The sequence below is a fragment of the Athalia rosae genome, chromosome 2, assembly GCF_917208135.1.
Source record: "Athalia rosae chromosome 2, iyAthRosa1.1, whole genome shotgun sequence".
Lineage (NCBI taxonomy): Eukaryota > Metazoa > Arthropoda > Insecta > Hymenoptera > Athaliidae > Athalia > Athalia rosae.
Genome location: NC_064027.1, coordinates 23,989,790 through 24,010,255, shown reverse-complemented (window position 1 = coordinate 24,010,255; position 20,466 = coordinate 23,989,790). Strand labels below are relative to the sequence as shown.

The window sequence follows — 20,466 nt, the reverse complement described above, 5'->3', positions numbered from 1 at the left end:
TAGCCGTCGGAAATGCCGCTGCAGATCGTAAACTTCATTGGGGTCTATTGTAGAGTGTGAATTAAATAATAATATCCGCGAGAATTTGGTGATGTTGAAAAAAATTTTCGAACGTCGGTCAACCGCTGAACGGTTGGAATATCCATGAAATTTTTCAGCGGATGAATGTGAAAGTTGAAATACGACCACTCGTTTCAATGACGTTTGAATATATATGTATGTATATAGTGGCGGGATATCGATCGTTTGTTATGACGTGAGATTAATTTTTTACATCGGTTCGACGTTCTTCTTGTCCATTAAAAATATTCAGTCGGAGATTACAGCCGATGAGACGGAAATGAATTCGCGATTTATCATAATCACGCTTTTAACTAATTACAGTTCTCCGTCGTACACCGGGACAAAGAAGATAAATTTAACCAGCTTATGTGATTTTCAAAAGCTACCATCTGTCGATCCTTCGAAATTTGACGGAAATTATCATTTGCCCGTAATGAAAAAATCATTCCATCCGATTCTCGTTATACTCGTCGCGACGTTTATTCGCCCCGAGATTCGCATAATTGAAACTCATCTCATATCAACTACAAATTTATTCCCCATCAGATGACAATTTTCATGAAATTACGAAAATCTGATCTTCCTATTCTCACTACATCCGTTAGAAGGACACACTGTACGTATACTTAGAAGAAGGTAAATACAGATGAGATAAAAAAAAAATAATAATAACGATCGAAAAAAATCTCCAACGTTTTGTCGTCTGAAAAAGTTGGCGGTGATGGAAGGATATGCCCCACCTTATCGATCTATCATCCGATGTCTGTCTTATCGTGAATAATATACGTCGACCTAAACCTATTAGCCTTGAAATACCAAAGCTTAACCGCCCCTGAAATCGGGGGGTTTGGCTTCACATCTGAAAGCTTTGACTAATCGGGTCTCCGGAGGGATGCGAGGAAAATTAATTATTTTGAACACAGGTATGGGTACTTATGCGGTAAGACCTTTCAAATTCTATGGATTATCCGATCCAATATATTACACACATATGCGTGCACACGTACCGCGCATACCGCCGCGAAATCGCACATATCCGATCGACGGACAACGATCATTGAAGGGGAGGGGGGGGGGAGGGAAAAAAAAAAACAGTTTCACGATTGGATGTAACGGGTACTTCGTCATTCAGGTAAAAACGTATGTACACATGAACTGCACCGTATGTTAGTTAGATACACGGTGCAGGTATTATATGTGATAGAAAGTGGTCACTAGTTGTCCACTAGCTAGAATTTCCGTTTGATTTATTCACGCCTCTTTTACCCTCGGCGATAAATCGTCGTATTGACAACTTCCTCTGCTACATAAATGCACGTGGGAAATATACATGTATACATATGCCTCGTATGTATATATCCAATCGAGCATATAGGTGCCCGGTATGTGGACACGTGTATATACGAGCCGGTATATGGTATGCACATAAAATTGGTGTTCGTGGACAGGTATGTATAGGAAGAGATCAACCGACGTGTATGAAAAGGAAGAAGAGATACAGGGTGTATAGTTCGTTCCTGCGTTCAACCGATTCCAACTATAGCTTCGCGTCGCTGTACCCTACGCACGTTACCGCGGCAAGAGTTCTTTACGAGCCGGTGTACGTATATATAGGTGTATGTAGAGTATGAATATAGGGGATGCTTTCAATAAATCATCGTTGTTTGACGGCGGTTCGAATACCATAAACCCTATTATATCGACGCTTTGTACCATGAATTGCGTATTGAGAAATAGAAACATCTGATGCCGTTGGCATTCGAATGTTACAACAATAAAGTAACTAGCTACGATGAAATGGTTATTGGTAAATTCTCGCCTGAGCAAATTTCACTGGAAAAGCTAATTCGAAGAGGATTACCGCGCTTAAATTGCGGAAAAGGTTGATGTGAAATCGTTAGCAGAGGTTCACGCATCTTCAAAATCGAACGGAAAAATATAACGTCGCTTCTGTCTTCGTCCGAGGGGGTGAATTTTTTTGAATAAAGTTTTTATTCCCGTTTTCAAATACCTCGTTTCATCCGGCCACTCGCTGTCGATGGAAGTTCAACAGTTTTCATGGAAAACATTCCCATAGTCGAGAAAAAGGTCTCAATTGATTTTACGATGTTTTGAAACGTGCAATTCAATACACACAGCGAGACACGTACGCATCTGTGTGTATATAATATACACAGTCATATATATATTCTATTGTGTAAAGTTACGGGAATTTAATGTTTATGTCTCTACGTAGTACATACGCCATACGCGTACGTACGTACATGTTGGCATCATGTGGGAACCCATACTATTGGGAAACACGCGAGCTGAGTCCCATTAGTAACGGGGCATAAAGTTGGGGGTGCAGGTTGCAGGTAAAAAAACAAAAAAAAAAAAAGTCGCGTCGTATAAAACCCGGGCAAATAAAAGAAATATATAAAACAAGGTTGAACGCGGAAAATCCGTGACCCGAGCGGTACCTATGTACGTACGTACGTGTACAGCCGTTAACCTCTTACCGATTCGAAAAATAAAAGGGGAGGAAAAAAAAAATCGACCGAGTGAACCGGTCGCGTTGATCCCCTCGAGATTAAATTGATTCCATCAAACGTCATCTCGTGTGATATTTTTTCAGATAGCTGGAAAACTAAAAATTTCGACAATTCGAAAGACCGAAAATCATCCCAAGTGTAAAAATGTATTCTCTCAAAAATACAACGCGTTATCAAAGCTCTGTTTCCGAGGTTGAGTTTCACGCTACGGCAGAAGACGGATATAAAAATTCTCAAACGATTAATCATGCACCGCATGATTTACGGCGCATTTTTTTTCGGGGGAATCCAAAGTACCCGAAAGATTACTCTTCACACTTTTTGCCCGGCGTAAGAATTCCTTGTATAACTGGTTTGAACCTTCGCTCGATCGGTTTCAGGTCGTAACTTACCCTCTCGGAACTTCCTTCTCACCTGACAACGTATTTTAAAAGCAGAGATAATATCCCCTCGCTCCAACGCCACGTCCGCGTTGTCATACGTCGATATTCAATTTCTGACGAATAATACACCCCTCCGCCCTCCGCCCTCCGCCCTCCGCCCGTAAACCGCTCCCTAAGCCGATAAATGCTCTCGCAAATTCCGACCCGAACCTCCGGGAGGTAATTAAAAAGCAGAAAAAAAAACAAAAAAAAAAGAAAAAAAAAAGAAAATTGGCGAAAAAAAACAACCATGGAAAAATAAAGCATGGAAATGGAGACACCGTACAAAACGTAGGATCATGATGCTCCGAGGGTTAGGTATATAATGGGTGCGGTACGGGGTGACTGCCAAGTTTACGAGTAAAGCCGTTCGTTGGCAATCCAGCTACTCTTTTCTAAAGAGATTAGTTTATAGGTGTCTCATACATATAAACGCAGCAGAGATACATACGTATATATATATATGTAACCCGCGGCATGTACGCCCGGGATAAGAAGCTGGTACACCTCCGAACGTACCTATATATATATATGTGTGTGTATACATTTCACTTGAAGTACGAGGCTTAAGCGAAGCGGAGCGAACGTCTGCTTCGAAAGGGGTGAGCAGCTCATGCAACGATAAACTCTGACACTGTATCGAGGTTTAGGGGGGGGGTGAAGGGGGATCAGCTTGCGCACACAAATTCCTTCGCAACTACAGATATATATATATACACCTATACGCGCGGAGATATAGATCTTACGTGTAACGTACACATCGAAAGAGAGAGAGAGAGAGAGAAGCTTACATCCCAAGTTTACAGCGCTGACGTACTAAGACTTTAAGTTCCCTCGGGACTCTCCCTTCTCCCTTTTCGTTTCCCTTTACCCTTATCGCAATTCAATTCTGATTCTAATTCTAACTCCGCATACCTATACCTTGTTATCCGCCCTGGATGCACCGTGTACCTACTCCATAACTCTGCTTTCGAACCACCCCATCCCTTTGAGTCCCACAGACACGCGAATCGGGTAACGTACCCCGGCAATTGTGGAGATTATGTATTTTGACGTGAGGACCGTAACTCCCCGAGGTCTGCGAAACGGATGAGAAGCTCCGATTTTCCAAAAACGGATCCCAGAAAGATATGAATTTTCAATGTCCGCTTCTCTTCCAGTATATCAAGTGCTTGTTGCGTAATTATTATATTCAATAGTCCAAAAAGTCGAATAAATTATCACTGCACAAATATTATCACGAATTTCGAACAACCCGCGAAATCATTGAGCTCAACACCTGCGAACGAGTCGTATTTGAGCAGGAGATTTTTAATTAATTTCCACACTTGTGTATATTTGAAAGGGAGACGGTATACATCGGGTAAAAAGACAACGAGGACAGGGGTTGATGCGGGGTGTGATGTAAAATGAATTATTTATACAACGCGTTATAACGTGTTCGATGATTAATGATATCGTGACATATATACCTACGGTACACGTTTACCTTCGCCCGAATACATCGCGACGATTCCCATGCATATTTCGAGTCACGAAAAATTACCAAATAATAAATAACAATAAGAACGAAGACAACGAGTATCTGCATATAATACTGTACGTATCCCAGCGTTTCGTCGTCGAGCATCGATTGGCGTGGAAAAAAAATGACGGGGCGGGAATCCGAAACGTTGAATGTAATACGGGAAAAAATCCCGAGGGTTTTAGCTCGTCCCGAGAGAACGGAGCAGGTGACGTAAAAGCTGGGTGCAGTCTTCCGTCTGCAATCACGTGTTTTACTCCTTTCCCCGCGGGCACTCGTAAATAGTCGCAAGCTGCACAGCCTCGGAGCCGCTCGGCGTTACGTAGCTACGAGATCCGTGCAACACCTCTCGACCACCCTTGTTTGTAATCTTCCCTCTCCTGACAAATGACCTGTCCGGCTATGTTATACCACGGCGAGTCGCTGCCTTGATTGTTTTCTCCAATTCTCGGGCTCTTTCTGTCCGCCCGGGGCGGAACTCTGACCCCCCCTACCACCCCCTACCACCCCCACCGCCAACCCCACCACCCCCGTACACCCGCTTACCACCCTCTAACTGCACTTCACCGATGCTAGACAAAACGGCCACGACTCAACCTACCGGATTTTTTGTATCACTTTTTTGGTCCTTTCTTTTTTCTAACTTCGTAGCTTCGTTTCTTGAGGTATAACCAGGGATAGAGGAGTTTTATAGAGTTGAAAATTCAATACATCAAAGTTTCTACTTTAACAAGGGGGGGGGGAACTTTTAAATTACGCTAGGAGAAAAAAAAAAAGGTGAAAAAAAAAAATATAGTTTATCATATATTATAATGAGAATAGAATCCGGGGGTGGGTACGGTTATCCGGTTGTCGGAGAAAAACGCTTTTTGTTGAAGTGCATATATTACGTACAGGAATACGGAGGCGTATTTTTTTTCTTTTTTTTTTCTTCTTTTTTACTCCTCTCAACATATGCATACAATGCGCAATTCAGCTAATTAAGAATTGGCGATCGTAACGAGGTGAAAATGAATGTTTTAATGATATCATGGTATAAAAGTGGCAAAGGCGAAGGAGGTGCCGGCTCAGAAAATGTGCTCGGCAAGCGAAGAAGAAGAATTCCAACCTTAAATGACGACTTTTAAGATCAAAGAATCCCCCATAAATATTCCTTGAAAAGTTATTAACGCGAATTCACGCTCTGACAAAGTGTTAATTCAGCAGAGTTCTCTTATGTGTATGCGGTATGAATGGGGATCAGGTGTATATGTGTGCGTATGTATACCTACATACATTTCGTACCCGGGTGACAAGTTACGTTTCTCGAAACACAAATTGCACACGATTTAAAGGAGTAGAACGTCCGTAGCGTAGAGCTAGTCCAATTTTCAAAGTTTGACGATGAAAATAAAGCTCATTAATGAACGAGGTTCCGGTTGCAGAGAAACAAATAAGGTGCATAACACACGCTAATATATCACAACGCGTATTACCTACCGTGGCAGTTAGGAATTTTTGGGAATTTTATCATACAGCTCGCCGCCAGAGTTTTTTCTGAGAACATCACCGCCGTGTATACCGTTGTAACAGAAGTTCCGCTCCTAATCAATAAGCTTGTTAATCAGTAATTAATATTTCTCTCGCACCTCCGGTGGCGAGTCAAGAATTTCGCACGATTGCCGGCAAAACGTATATAATCTCATAGTCTCGTTAACAACGGCAGTTCCCACCGAACGTGATCGATACGCCGGTTTATTTTTATTCTACAGTTGCGATCAACGACGGGGAACGGGGAAATTCCGCTGTGAGAAGCGAACTCGCCTGTCGCAGTAGTCCGAGTCGCGGTCGGATCAGCCGCCGGGCTGACGGTAGACGTGGCGTACCTACTGCCGAGTAGTTACGGCGCGTCGGGAATCAGCAGCCATCGGGTATTACGACGCGCGTGTCTCTCGTCGCATTACCTCGGTTCCTATTTAATTTCTGATCGTGGATTCCATCGGTTACTCGCGCGCACGAGAAAAGTAAGAACAAGGAGAATCGAATGAAACGGTTGATAAAAATTCCGAGGTGCAAGTTTTAAGTTCACGTGACTTCCTCCATCTGTTGGAAGCTCGAAGGAGCTTTTTCGCGTACGTGGAAGTGGGATCGAAATTTTTATGCTCGATATTCTCGGTGGTTTCTTTCATTTGCAAGAGAAGCGGGTGGAATAAAGGCGAGAGGAAGGGTTGAAAGGATTAGGTTTCGGGTGAAGTATATACCGAGAGAAAAACTTTTCCAAGCGAACGAAAAACTCGAGGCGTACCGACCGAGATACGCGACGTTTTATTATCACCCACTCGGAAAACTCGCGGAAAGTGAATTGCCATTTATTGTTAGCGTTGTATAGCAGTAAACAAAATTTCGCGAAACTAACTAAAAAAACTTTCATTTTATCAGCACTCGACGAATCCCGTGCGACTCTAACTTTCACCGTCAGAGTAAACCGATTAAACGCTTCTACGTATTCCGAATTCTCCTCATTTTCTGCCAAGATGTGAACGAAATAAATAAATTCGAGTATACCGCTTCCGTTGCCAGATGCGCGTTGCGGAAACTGGCGTACCTACGTACGTACAAGTTATACGTATACCTATTTTGTTTTCCAGATGAAAACTTATACTATACTATACAGAGAAAAATAAGCTCGCACCGGTGGGCATCATTGCGATGCATTACGTCAACAAGCTTCTCGGTATATATCCTCTTTTTCAGAGTTATGCCGCCGGGTTACGATATAAGCGGAACTTCAAGCTGTAATAAAATTCATCGAGTTGCTCGCTGCAATAAATATTTATCGGGGTAGATGCGTAGCCTTCAGAAATCGAAAGTCATAACCGCGATATGTGTACGTCGAGTTTTATAGCTACGACGCTTCACCTGCGCATCTGTATATACCCCGTACAACCCATGTAAGAAATAAAATAAACTAATGATGAAAAAAAATCACGCAGAATTTGGCATTTTTCGGAGTTCAATTTTTTTTTTTTTTTTTATCAGCAAAACGATTCTAACAAAGTAGTCGTTTTTCCTTACCCTTAAAAAATGCTCCAGTCCTCACTTCGACGTTCCTGAACCAATTTTCATAAGGCTGCATCCACACGAATGTCGGGTATAGCGAGGCTTGGTACGGCTGATCACTGCCTGCCAACGGGGGCAATTTTCCTTGCTGTGAATGCAGCCTTACTTCCACACCGGTTAATCATGGCGATTGTTTGCACTCACGTGACACGGAGTTCGATGGAAATCATCCGATTCGTAGTAACGAGAACTCTGCGATTCCGAAGCAGGCGAAACCTCGGCGCAATCAACGAAATTCGACCCTGTAACTGCCCGAACGATTAACGAATCACTCGTAAAATAACGCGGACCAACCAGCCATGACCTTTTCGTCATGACAACGATAACACAGCTCACGACCAGCTGCTCGTCGGCTAATAAAGCCAGGAATTGAACTTTCGGTGCTTCCATCTTCAACGATTTCACAATAATGGAGTGGCTGAATATTTGACCGCGGATAAGGGTGGCTCCGCGATATTCATCCCCCGATACGTTCGATGGTACGGTAGAAAACTGACAAGATTTCGCTACCCTTAACGAATGCGGGGGTGTTCTCGAGGGTGGGTATACCTACCCGCTGCTACCTTTTTCCTTCATCGTTCTGCGCTGTTGGTAATTTTGGTAGTAATCGCGTCGCTTTTGTCGTATTTTCGATTTTGATTCGGTTGCCTCTGGGCATTTTTCCGGGTCCGAAGCAACTGAAATTACAATCCGAAATGCGATCGACGACTATATGACTCCGTTGCATCGTTTCAGATAGCGCACTATTTAATCGGTTACGTGTATTAAGAACCACGTTATTCTTCAATGTCCTGATTTTATTCGAGAGTAAAGTAAGCAGACTTATATCCGCACGCACCGAGAATTGCAATCAAACCGAGGACTGAATTGATCCTACATTACACCGGTCCTCTTTCCGTTTCTTTACGAAAAGTATATAATTCGAAGCTCGTTTAAAACAACAGGGAATCGTACAGTCGGCTGTATCGGTACACACATTAACACAAATAGGAGATTAAATTTTTGGATGTGTGTAAGTCGTACAATCGACACGCACATTTTTGTTTAAATTGAACGTACATACGCAACAAATTATTTCAGCTATTTATCAAAGTATTTAAAACGGTGAAAACAAAATTAGGATCGCTAACAATTATCCTGCAATTGGGCTTCGAATTTGCCTTATTTCATTTTTCATACTTCAATAATTCATCGTCCTCTTGGTTATTTATACCACCCGGAGTCCGAGTGTCTTGAGATAATAACGCCTGATATATGCGACATTATTCGACGGTCACGCGAGGTCGGTTATAAAACAGGCGAGTTCGAAAGCTGCAATATCAGAGCAATCCCCTTCGTAAAGAGTGAAACTTTGAAGCTTGTTATCAAATTTCACTAATTAAATATCCGAGAAAAATAAACCAGCCAGTATAACGCGTTGATCTTCGCATCTGATGGTGAGATAAAAAAAATGCGGACCGCAACATCAATTCGTCCGGTAAAAACGGATTTTGATATCGCCATTGGCGGTTTGAGGCGGGCAATGAGCCTGTTGGCAATATGGCCACAGATGCAGCGGAGATTTCATCTCACAATTATTTGGCTGGTTTATCTAATCGGATTCGTCATTGCGATCCTCGCCAGCTACGCCGGGACACTAGGGACGGGGAAGGATCTCGAACGGGTCGTAGCTGGTCTCGGGCAGAGTATCCCGGTCACTGTAATCGGTGTAAAGTATGCCTTGTTCAAGGCTCAAATGTCTCCTCTAAAAAGTATCTTGGAGGGCATGGAAGACGATTGGAAAAATCAAAAACGAAGCCCAACGAAAGAAAACGATCGGGTCGTCATGCTTTCTCACGCTCGGATATCGAAAATATTTTTCAATCTGTACACCGCGATCGTCATGACCTGCTGGGGTCTTTTCGTAGTGTCACCGCTGGCCAGAATGATTTCCCACGGAATCGAAACGAGAAATTCCACCGATTTTCCAATGAGTTCATATTACCCCTTTATGACACGCCAGAGTTCGATGTACGAGGTAAAATATCACCGAAGACTTTCGACTATACCGTGAGTTACCGATTCGCCCTCGATTTTCAGATCGTTTACGTATTTGAAGTAGTTTGGGGAACGGCGATGGTCATCGCGCATACGAGCATCGACGGACTCCTCGTTGCGATAATTTTTCATCTCTGCGGACAGTTGGAAATACTACGGTGAGTTTGAATGATAGCGATGAATTTTTGATTCCTGAATGGGATAGTGATCGTTGTGAGTGAATTTCAAGTTGCCGGATCGAGGAGTTCAATACGAAGGAACAGACCACCGATACGATGATAGCGCAAATTAAAGGGATAGTGATAAAACATGAGGCAATAATGAAGTGAGTATGCGGTGACTTATATCGACGGTGCGAGAGTAATTTTTTTTTTGTGTTTTCATTCGGAATTATGCAGCGCAGCTCGAGCCCTGGAAGAGTCATTCAATCACATTCTGTTGGGACAATTACTCGGAGGAACGTTTCACATCTGTTTAGCAGGATTTAGTATTCTTCAGGTATAATTTTTCTCATGATCAGGTACTCAACGACGTTGATTGAACTTTGCTATTGAACGTTTAAAGGCGATGGAATCTAGTAATCCCACAGCGTTTGTGCAATTTGGATTATTGCTCGCGATGGCGTTGCAGCAAATGTTCATTTACAGTTTTGCCGGTGATTATCTGACGACACAGGTGAGCTCCGTTGATTCAAACGAGAATATCCGGATCCTAATTCGTGATCGCAACAGGGTGCTGTAATCCGAATGGCTGTCTACAAAGCGAATTGGTACGAAGTCCCGCCGTCGGTAGGCAGGTCATTTTTATTGATAATGGTCAGAGCAGCGAGACCGATGAATGTTACCGCCGGAAAATTTTCACCCATGTCGCTGACCAGCTTTACAGGGGTGAGTGATATCCGAAAATCGAGCGGAGAACGTCCTGAAATAATCACGCGAGCTTCGGAATGATTCTGGACGCTTTATTTTCACAGCTACTCAAGTCTGCGGTATCGTATCTTTCGGTACTGAGGGCCATGAATCGGGATAAATTCAACTAACCGCTTATCGTTCTCTGTAAGAATAAAAATATCTAATCTCGACATTTATTACATGCGGCGCAACGACGGTTTTCTTTCGACGAACAACTGGTATAGATGAGGTAAGAGACTTGAAAGACTATTTCATGTCTATTGACCAAGTTTCATTTGTCTCAAGTCCGATAGCTCTCGATATTCAACAACTCAACTTGCAATAATTTTTGAAGCTCCATTAGACAAATTGTGATAATCATATTCCGAAACATTATATGAGAATTGTTACGATAATTTCAGCAAAAAACCTAGGAAAAAAAATTACAATTGATCAAAATTAAAATGATGAACAAATTTTTGCGACTTGATAAATTGTCTTCAACCCCATCATTCTTGACTGGAGCTCCTTCAACCATCAGACTCCCGACCAACAATAAACGGAAAAAAATGCCCGAAAAGTTCTGAAAAAATTTCGGCCCTCCCGGAGTGAACCCGTGCAACTTTTCCCCTCTGCGTCCAGTAACTCCTATACACCCCATGGTTCTTGGATTATACGTCACGTTTCGATATCTCATCTTTTTTGCAAAAAATGCAATAGCAGAGCAGAAAAATATTGCAGAAAACTTTTGAAGAAGTGAGAATGAAGCCCTTGAAACGTGGAAATTTCGGGTAATAGCCAAATTGAAAAATTCGTACCAAGACCAAAAAATCACGTAAATCTTGTGAAAAAATAACGAAATGCAGCTAAATCCATCCGAGTTGATTAAAACCGTCAATTGCCGAAGTGCAATTCGGTATTCGGTCACCGTAGCGCCTCGTACGTAGATCCTTCTGTTCCGGAGCAACGCCAGTACGGCCGCGGCAGCCGAGGCGACAACCTCGTCAGGAGCGATATCGATGGTAGCGCGTACGACATCCTTGTCGGAGAGAAAGGAGAAGCTGGAAATGACACAGGCAGAGAGAGAGAGATACATTGGGGTAAGGATTGGAACGCAAATACTGCGACGCCGTAGTTCACTGTTTTGTTGGAGTCTCTCGGGTCGCGTTCTAAACCTACCAAAAATGAAAATCATACGATTGTTCTACGTGATGAGTCTAGTTTCCAGTTTTGATCGATTAATAACTCGGAAAGTAGTGGTCAGTTTGATCTGCATATCTTGAAAAAGTGCTCGACAATCAGTAGCTACGGATAGACCTAAATCATTGAAAACTTCGCGAATTCCGTAACTCGAAAACTTTTCCATAATCAATGTTTTCACCGTGACCGTATCGTGTCGATGCTTCCGATCGGTCCCCAATTCGTCTCGAAGAATTTGAGGTAGAGGTAATTCGACATGAACGCAGAATTTTGATGGATTTTAAGTAACGTTTGAACTCGATGGTGGGAGAAATCAAGATCTTTTCGCAAAAGCGGAAGACTTTGATTGTTCACGATTGTATTCCTCGTATTTCATATCGGGGGAGTGTAAGGGTCGTGATTTCGCGCTGCGGGAATATCTTTCATCGTTGGAATTCTGAACAACCATACCTAGTTCAACTATACACATTTCTGCATTGCTATATTCATGTACTTAATTAACAATACTCTGATTGTTTTCGAAATAGTTTTAACAAGTGTTTAACCAACATTACGAAAGGTATCATCGGGATCTTGGTCTAAAATTATGCTTCATTGCCATTTCGCGAAAGAATTTATTGATATAACTGAGGTTCGATATTACAATTCCCCACTTGGTTTCTGATATAACATTTTCGCATTTCAGATTTGTACTTGACAGACGTCGAAATTGCCCAGGTCTTCGCGGTACGGTTCAACTTTCAACAACACTATATGCCTACGTTGTGCTGAAAAATTCGTATACAGGTAAGAAATTATTGTTATTGCGTATTCGTTAACTTGTAATGAATTCAATTTACATTCCTGGAGCCTCCGATATTTTCCAAAGTCTGAGATCAAAATTGGGACTTTTTTCCGAAGAGTTTCCCACGCAATTTCTGTGCAGTTTGATCTCAGGAATCCGAATCTGCAATTCTATCTATGAAATCAAACGAGTTATCACCTATTGCTCGATCTAAAAAGTGAAAAATACTGGATATCTTAATGGGATTTATTGCTAGCTCAATTCAATCAACATCTTCGCGTTCCTTACGCATTTTAAAATTTGAATTCCAACTCCAATTCCGATCATTCGTTTCCGAGGTATAGAGAAAAACGTGATGGCAGATTACATAACTCTAGATTTCATATTCTGGCGGGCTGCACCCGAGCGCTCTCGATCTCATTCGTATTTCTACCGCTCGGCGGCGTACCGCCTCACGCCCTGTGCTCGCACTACGCTCAGGTTTCTCGCACCAAACGAAGTATCTAAAAAATATTAGGCAAACGCACTCTCGGCGTGAGTCGGTAGCGAGCACCGGCTCACCGATAAAAGGGCTACCTACGTCACTTTGTTCGCTACCCAATTTTTACACGTGCGTCAGGCAATGTGACGGCCGGCACGCGCAGGAATTTAAACATAAGTTATGGCATTTTAATTGTCGATGAGGTGTGAAAGCACTTGCCTCTCTGTTTTGCTTGCTCCCATTGTGAGCAGGTGTCAGACGAGCTGTCAACACCTGATAAAGATCTTGTTCACACCTCGTGAAATGCCCTTTGATCCACCTGATCGTCGGCACCCCTTTGCGGTATTTCTGCGAATCCTATGTAACCAGTTGAGAAAGTATATAAGTAAAAACTCGGTAGTTAAATGGTTCAGAGTGTACACTCAACGAGTTCATTTCTGTCTCATATTGCCATACTGAAGCAAGGTCCGTAGTTCAGAATCAGAGATGCCTAGTGTACGGAAAAAAAAAAATTTTTTTTCGTACATCGCGTTTTCATACGTTACGATACGGGAAGACAGACATTATTCGTTCGTTTCCGAGCTCATGACAGTTGACACAACTTTTTGGTTTTGGAATTAAATATAATTATTTGAATTATATTTTTTTATTCAAACAGGCGGTTCATTACGAACGCTTAAATCTCTTGCCACGAAAAAATTGAGATATCCTGATTAGTTCTAGCCACAGCCTGATTTAGAGTCAATTGCTTTGTGTTTCTGAGATCAAACCACCTGAAATCGAAGTCAAATTTTGACTCCTGAATCAAGAAAAGATGCGTTTATATATTTATTTATTTATCTGATTATTTACTTATTTATTTATTTATTTATTCAGCGAGTCATCTATTTATTCATTTATTGCAACATAATTTCATACGTGATGCATGCCCATATACTCTCAATGTAAAGCAATCGTAGCAACTATGAATGCAGACTGTTCTAGTAATCAAAGAATCAATTATTCTCCTCGACATTTAAAACTTTTGAATAATGGATTCGTATCTTTATTGCATTTATTAATTTATTCATTGATTAATTGATTAATAAATTCATTCATTCATTTATTCATTCAGTTGTTCATCTATTACTTCAATTATCGGATCATTAATTTACGCAGGATTTCTATGAATTCACAGGTTAAGCTATCGTCGCGTCTATGATTGCAAACTGTTCTAGAAATCAAGGAATCAATTATCACTAGTGATCATTGGAACATTTTGATGATTCATTAGTATCTCGATTGCATTCATTCATTCATTCATCAATTCATTCATTCATTCATTCATTCATTCATTCATTCATTCATTCATTCATTCATTCATTCATTCATTCATTCATTCATTCATTCATTCATTCATTCATTCATTCATTCATTTATTCATTCGGTAATTCATCTTTCTATTCATTCAGTGAATCATTAATTCATGCATGATTTCCATAGAATCACATGTCAATCCATCGTCGCGTCTATGATTGCAGAATGTCGTAGTAATTCGAGAATTATTTATTCTAATTCGTATTTTTCATGAAGAGCTTCGCTAAAAGACGTATATTGCAAATGCACTCAATGCAGCCCGCGAACAATTCCTCGGGATTCGCGGGATGATTTTACAATTATTCACGCAATTTCTTTCCTTAGGAAGATACTCAAAGATTTATATATTTTATTCATTGATGCAAAAATAATATAAATATAAGGAATTGTTATATCGTGACTGGAATTGTGCATTTGATATCTATTTTATTTCTGGTAGATAGCGTCGCACGATGGAACCAAATCAGGACATCAACGAGTCTTTCCGAAGATTGACTCCTCTTATTCATCCCGTCCTGGTAAAGATGATGGATCTGCAACACCTGAGACGTACAATTTTTTTTTTGCAGAGGTATGTTTCATTCAATTCATCTCTTCCGAGAGTCCCTAGTAAAATGCAGCATTTGGAATCTTAGTATATGAATTGCACCCCTTTGGAAAAGATTTTCGAAATCATTCTCACGAAATCAGATCAATCACTATTACCCAATGGACTTGGTAAATAAATTCAGCACTCCCACGATATAATTAATCAGACACGCCAATAAGGCAAGACAATAATTTATTATTATGTTTAACTTAGTACAATTTAATCATATTCGAACGTCTTATATTTATATACTGAGTCATAGAATAAGTCATACATTAAATCACATGTTAGGTCTTGGAGTAAGTCATGTATTGCGTTAACCAATTATTTATTTGTTATTTGTGTTACAGGTCTCAGTTCCTCCAACGTTGTAGCCCGGACTCCCCCTGTCCATCGAGGGGAGTCCATAGACTGTCCCCTGGGACAGCGCGGCCTCCCACCGCCCCCGGGGTCCCAGGGGACCCAGTCCCCGAGGACATGTCTTCGGGGATGCGGTATCCCCGCTGGAGGGGATACCATATCCCGAGGGACATGTCCTCGGGAACTGGTCTTCGGGGAAGTGGTTCCCCCAGGGACACGTCCCCGGAGATGCGGTATCCCCGCTGGAGGGGATGCCGTGTCTTTGGGGGCGTGGCCTTGGGGGAATACACTTCCTCGAAAATCCCGGGAAAAGGAGGTCCCAAGCGGACACTCGTTTTCTTGATTTCTCTAGAGAAACGAAAAACAAAGTGTCCGCTTGGGACCTCCTTTTCCCGGGATTTTCGAGGAAGTGTATTCCCCCAAGGCCACGCCCCCAAAGACACGGCATCCCCTCCAGCGGGGATACCGCATCTCCGGGGACGTGTCCCTGGGGGAACCACTTCCCCGAAGACCAGTTCCCGAGGACATGTCCCTCGGGATATGGCATCCCCTCCAGCGGGGATACCGCATCCCCGAAGACATGTCCTCGGGGACTGGGTCCCCTGGGACCCCGGGGGCGGTGGGAGGCCGCGCTGTCCCAGGGGACAGTCTATGGACTCCCCTCGATGAACAGGGGGAGTCCGGGGTATAGTAACTGCGATGGCAGTATCCTTGAGTACCTGAAACATAGAGAAAACTAATTAATAATGAGATACATATAAGAATATATTATTACCAATATTTCATTCCCTGTAGATATATTAATTATATGTTATATGATATTATATAATGTGTCAATATATTAATTGTATGATATATCATATTCTATGTTGATATATTATTGTATGTCATATTATGTTATATGTTGATATATTGCTGCCAATGTGTTGTTATAATATATTGGATTGAATATATTTTTTATGATCACCTGTAAACGAATTGTGCGATGCTATGTAAGTCCTGTCCTTCGTGGTTGGAAGTTGAATAAGTACTGCGATAAAAGAGGCACCGTAATGACGAATTATTAGCCTGAAAAAAAAATATATGAGAAATGAAGTAGAATTTTAAACCTGAATCTAAACTATATGAATAAATTTGTTCACAATGTAAGAGGGGATATTATTTCTAAACCTATGATGAATTCCCAAATCCTACAGATAGACGATTTCTAGCGTTTGAAAGATCAATTAATTCATTAATCTATTTATTTATTTAACTAACAAAGAAATAAAAAATGCTCCCAAAATACTAATAAATTAATCAACAGTTGAAAATACTATTATTGATAATTAATTCTTTGATTACAAGAACAGTCTGCAATCATCGACGCGACGATGGCTTGACATGTGATTTTATAGAGATCATGTGTGAATTGATGATTTGATAATTACAGTAATAGATGAATGAATGAATTATTAAATGAATGCAATCAAAATACTAATGAATTATTAGAAAGTTTCAAATATCAATAAGAATAATTGATTCTTCGATTACTAGAACAGTCTGCAATCATAGACGCGACGATGGCTTCACATGTGATTCTTTACAAATCATGCATAAATGATTGATTCGATAATAGTACATTACACAACTAGGGACGTAAGTCTCACTCACGTCCCGTAGTGTGTATACTATTTTCCTTCCTACCCTGCTTGAAAGTGCGTTCGCACGTAATTATTGTCATCGCATGTTCATGTCTATCGATCATCAAGAGAAAAAAGAACATTTTAATCTATATTTTTTTATTTAGGAACGGCCATTTTTATTAGACGAGCAAGGTGTAATATTAAAAACACAATTACTGAAAGTACAATTTACAAAAGATGAAATCCGATCAATATTGGAATGTAGATTATTGAAAGCCTCTGAGGTTATGGTCTCAGATCGTCGGTCATGGTCTAACAATAAGGTCCTCGTTTTCCGCGCTGGTGTTTCAGAGTTTTCCAGATTTTTCAAAAACTTTTATTGGAGGCTTGTTCATGAAACTCCGTTTCCGATTCAGAGCAATTTCACCGGCTGTTATCATGTTTGAAGAAAGGATTCGATTACTGGAAGTAGATGGCTCTGAATTCCCGATATCCTCTTTTTGGTTTTCATTCAAATTATCATCAAAATCATCGCATTGCGATATTGAATTTAATTGATTGGCTTTGGAGGAAGTAGCTGCATGGGTTATTCCTCCGATAGTTCCCGAAATATTAAAAAATTAAGCTCATCAATTAAGAGCGTCGGCTAGCCTAACGAGTAGCGTTGCAGATTTCTACTCTGACGTCTGAAGTTCGAGTCCGGGTCGGGGAAAAGTTTTTATCTTCGCGATATTAAAAACTCACATCCCGGCAAATAAATAATTGCTTCCAGCTAAGCGATGGCGCGATAGTAGGGAGAAAAAAAAGCACCTACGTCCCCGGAAGGCAGGGACGAAACACGCACTTCCGTGCAGGGTAGGAAGAAATGAATCAATAGATGAATAACCGAATGAATGAATAATGGAATGAATCAATGAGTGGATAAATGCAATCATAACCGAATGCATAAATGAATGAATGAATGAATCAATGAACGAACGAATAAATGAATAATTAAATGAATTAATGAGTGGATGAATGCAATCGAGATACTAATGAATTATCATAAAGTTCCATTACTAGAACAAGTCTGCAATCATAAACGCAACGATAGCCCGACATGTGAATCTCTAGAACGTATGCATGAATGATTGATCCAACAAATGAATGAATAGATGGAAAACCGCATAAAAAATGAATGAATAAACGAACGAATGAATAATTGAATGAATGGATAAATGTAATCGAGATACTAACGAATTATCGAAAAGTGTCGAATACTAATAATAATGAGCAATTTTTTCATTACTAGAACAGTCTGCAATCATAGTCGCGACGTTAACTCGAAATATGATTTCATAGAAATCATGCATTAATTGATGATTTATTAGATGAAAAAATAGATGAATAACCGGATGAATAAATAAACGAATGAATAAATGAATGCAATCGAGATACTTATGAATCATTGAAAAGTTTCAAATACCACTAACAATAAGAATAATTAATCCTTCGATTACTAGAACAGTCTGCAATCATCGACGCGATGATGGCTTGACATGTGATTTTATAGAGATCATGCGTAAATGAATGATCTGATAATTGAAGTAATAGGTGAATGACTGAATAAATAAATGAACGAATAAATGAATGGATAAATGCAATCGAGATACCAATGAATTATCAAAAAGTTCCAAATACCAATAGGAATGAGTGATTCCTCGATTACTAGAACAGTCTGCAATCATTGTCGCGACGATGGCTTCACATATGATTTTATCGGAATCATGCAGAAATTAATGAGTCAATCAACTCAAATAAATAGATGAAAAACTGAATGAATAAATGAATAAATGCAATCGAGATACTAAGGAATTATTTGATAGTTCAAATTACTAATATCAATAATGAATTATTTGATCACTAAAACAGTCTGCAACAGACACGAGAGACTTCAACAAAACAGAGAACTACGGCGTCGCAGTATTTGCGTTCCAATCCTTACCCCAATGTATCTCTCTCTCTGCCGGTGTCCTTTCCAGCTTCTCCTTTCTCTCCGACAAGGATGTCGTACGCGGTGCCACCGATATCGCTCCTGACGAGGTTGTCGCCTCGGCTGCCGCGGCCGTACTGCCGTTGCTCCGGAAAAGAAGGATCTACGTACGAGGCGCTACGGTGACCGAATACCGAATTGCACTTTGGCAATTACGATTCCAACCAATTCGGATGGATCTAGCTCTATTTCTAATTTACGATATTTTTTGGTCTCGGTACAAATTTTCCGCTCTTCGAGAATCTCCCGCACATTCTGTGGAAAAAATTTCCGTGAATTTCTCCCATAAAAAACTGAACAGCGGTGTTGAGAGCTTGATTTCCATTTTTCAAATAGAATACTGCAATCTTTTCTTGCGCAGTTATTGCAGTTTTCGCGAAAAAATACGAGTTTTCGAAATTGTAGTATAATCCAAATACTCCAAGGTTTAGGGGGAAATGTCACGAGGGTGAAAAGTTGCACGGGTTCACGCTGGGATGGCTGGAATTTTTTCGGATTGTTTTGCCGAATTTTTTTCCTTTCATTTTCGGTAGGGACTCTGATAAGGTGTGAAAAATTGGCCTAAAATTATTTCTTCCAATATTGAACAAGTAATCGCTAATCGATCGATCTAAAATGTGGAAAATCAAGGATATCTCGATAAGATTCATCGCTGGCTTGATTCGATCGACGTCTTCGTGTTTGTTACACCTTCTTACGGATAGTCTTGGGTGTCTTCTCCCCGAAAAATGTGCAAGACTATGTGGAAGACTATAGTCTTCGGTGCTTTTTGCGGTACACTAGGCACATATCATTTCTGACAGAGTTTGCTACCGCTCAGCGATTTCTTCTCATAGACCCTCAGAAAAGCGGCGCTTTTCCGCTGCGTTGGCTGCGTGTCATCTGCGTGCTGGGAAGTTCAACTTGGCGAAGGCAGCATGAAATTGGGGGCTCGTCATTGCTGAAATGTGGGATTTACGACGCATGCTTTGTGACAGCCTTCCGTTTCATTAATAAACATCCAAAAAAGGCATATCAGGTGTAAAAAAACATCGCCAAGTACATTAATTTTTCCGAATCAATGAAGAAAAAAAAAAGAAATTAGATCTAATTTTTTTTTTTCTTCAATTTCGTTTTCAACTTTAATTGATGAATTTACTTTCAGTGTTCATATTCATTTATTTGAAAATTCGTGTTCTTTAGTACTTTTATACACGATTCAAAATAACATTCAGGTATGTACGAGGGTATATGTATGTACTTGGCACAGTGATTGATTTGGAACTTTTTTCCTCGAAGACTTTTATTTTACGATTATTTTTGAGGAACGACTTTTTAATGACGATTGATTTGGATGAATTAATGTACTTGGTAAAGTTTTTTGCACCCGAGCTGCTTCTATGGGATTCATAATTCCGGTCTTCCACGGCCGCACGTGCATACGCAGTCATTCTACCGAGCTTTCACTCGATCTAGGACAATAATCGTGA

At 40.7% G+C, this 20,466-nt stretch overlaps 1 protein-coding gene and 1 long non-coding RNA gene across 3 annotated transcripts in view; one reads left to right on the top strand and one right to left on the bottom strand.

The window, feature by feature from the left end:
• LOC105689047 (odorant receptor 13a-like) overlaps positions 1-15,377 on the top strand; it is a 42,576-nt gene extending 27,199 nt beyond the window's left edge. The window contains exons 1-8 of one of the 2 annotated variants that reach the window (XM_048649366.1): positions 7,764-9,660; positions 9,723-9,838; positions 9,910-10,005; positions 10,079-10,178; positions 10,245-10,355; positions 10,412-10,567; positions 10,654-11,670; positions 12,456-12,511. In XM_048649366.1, coding sequence (XP_048505323.1) covers positions 9,094-9,660; positions 9,723-9,838; positions 9,910-10,005; positions 10,079-10,178; positions 10,245-10,355; positions 10,412-10,567; positions 10,654-10,719 — 1,212 coding nt within the window. In that variant the 5' untranslated portion in view covers positions 7,764-9,093 and the 3' untranslated portion in view covers positions 10,720-11,670; positions 12,456-12,511. Of the gene's footprint in view, positions 1-7,763; positions 9,661-9,722; positions 9,839-9,909; positions 10,006-10,078; positions 10,179-10,244; positions 10,356-10,411; positions 10,568-10,653; positions 11,671-12,455; positions 12,557-14,830; positions 14,963-15,330 lie in introns of those variants that run through there. The other variant, XR_007276788.1, reaches the window with a different exon arrangement.
• A 591-nt stretch (positions 15,378-15,968) lies between these two features.
• LOC125500096 lies at positions 15,969-19,295 on the bottom strand. Its single transcript, XR_007277285.1, has 3 exons — positions 18,950-19,295; positions 16,308-16,408; positions 15,969-16,059 (listed from the first exon to the last, which is right to left on the bottom strand). It is a non-coding gene; the product is annotated as an uncharacterized LOC125500096 (long non-coding RNA).
• Positions 19,296-20,466: the final 1,171 nt, after the last annotated feature.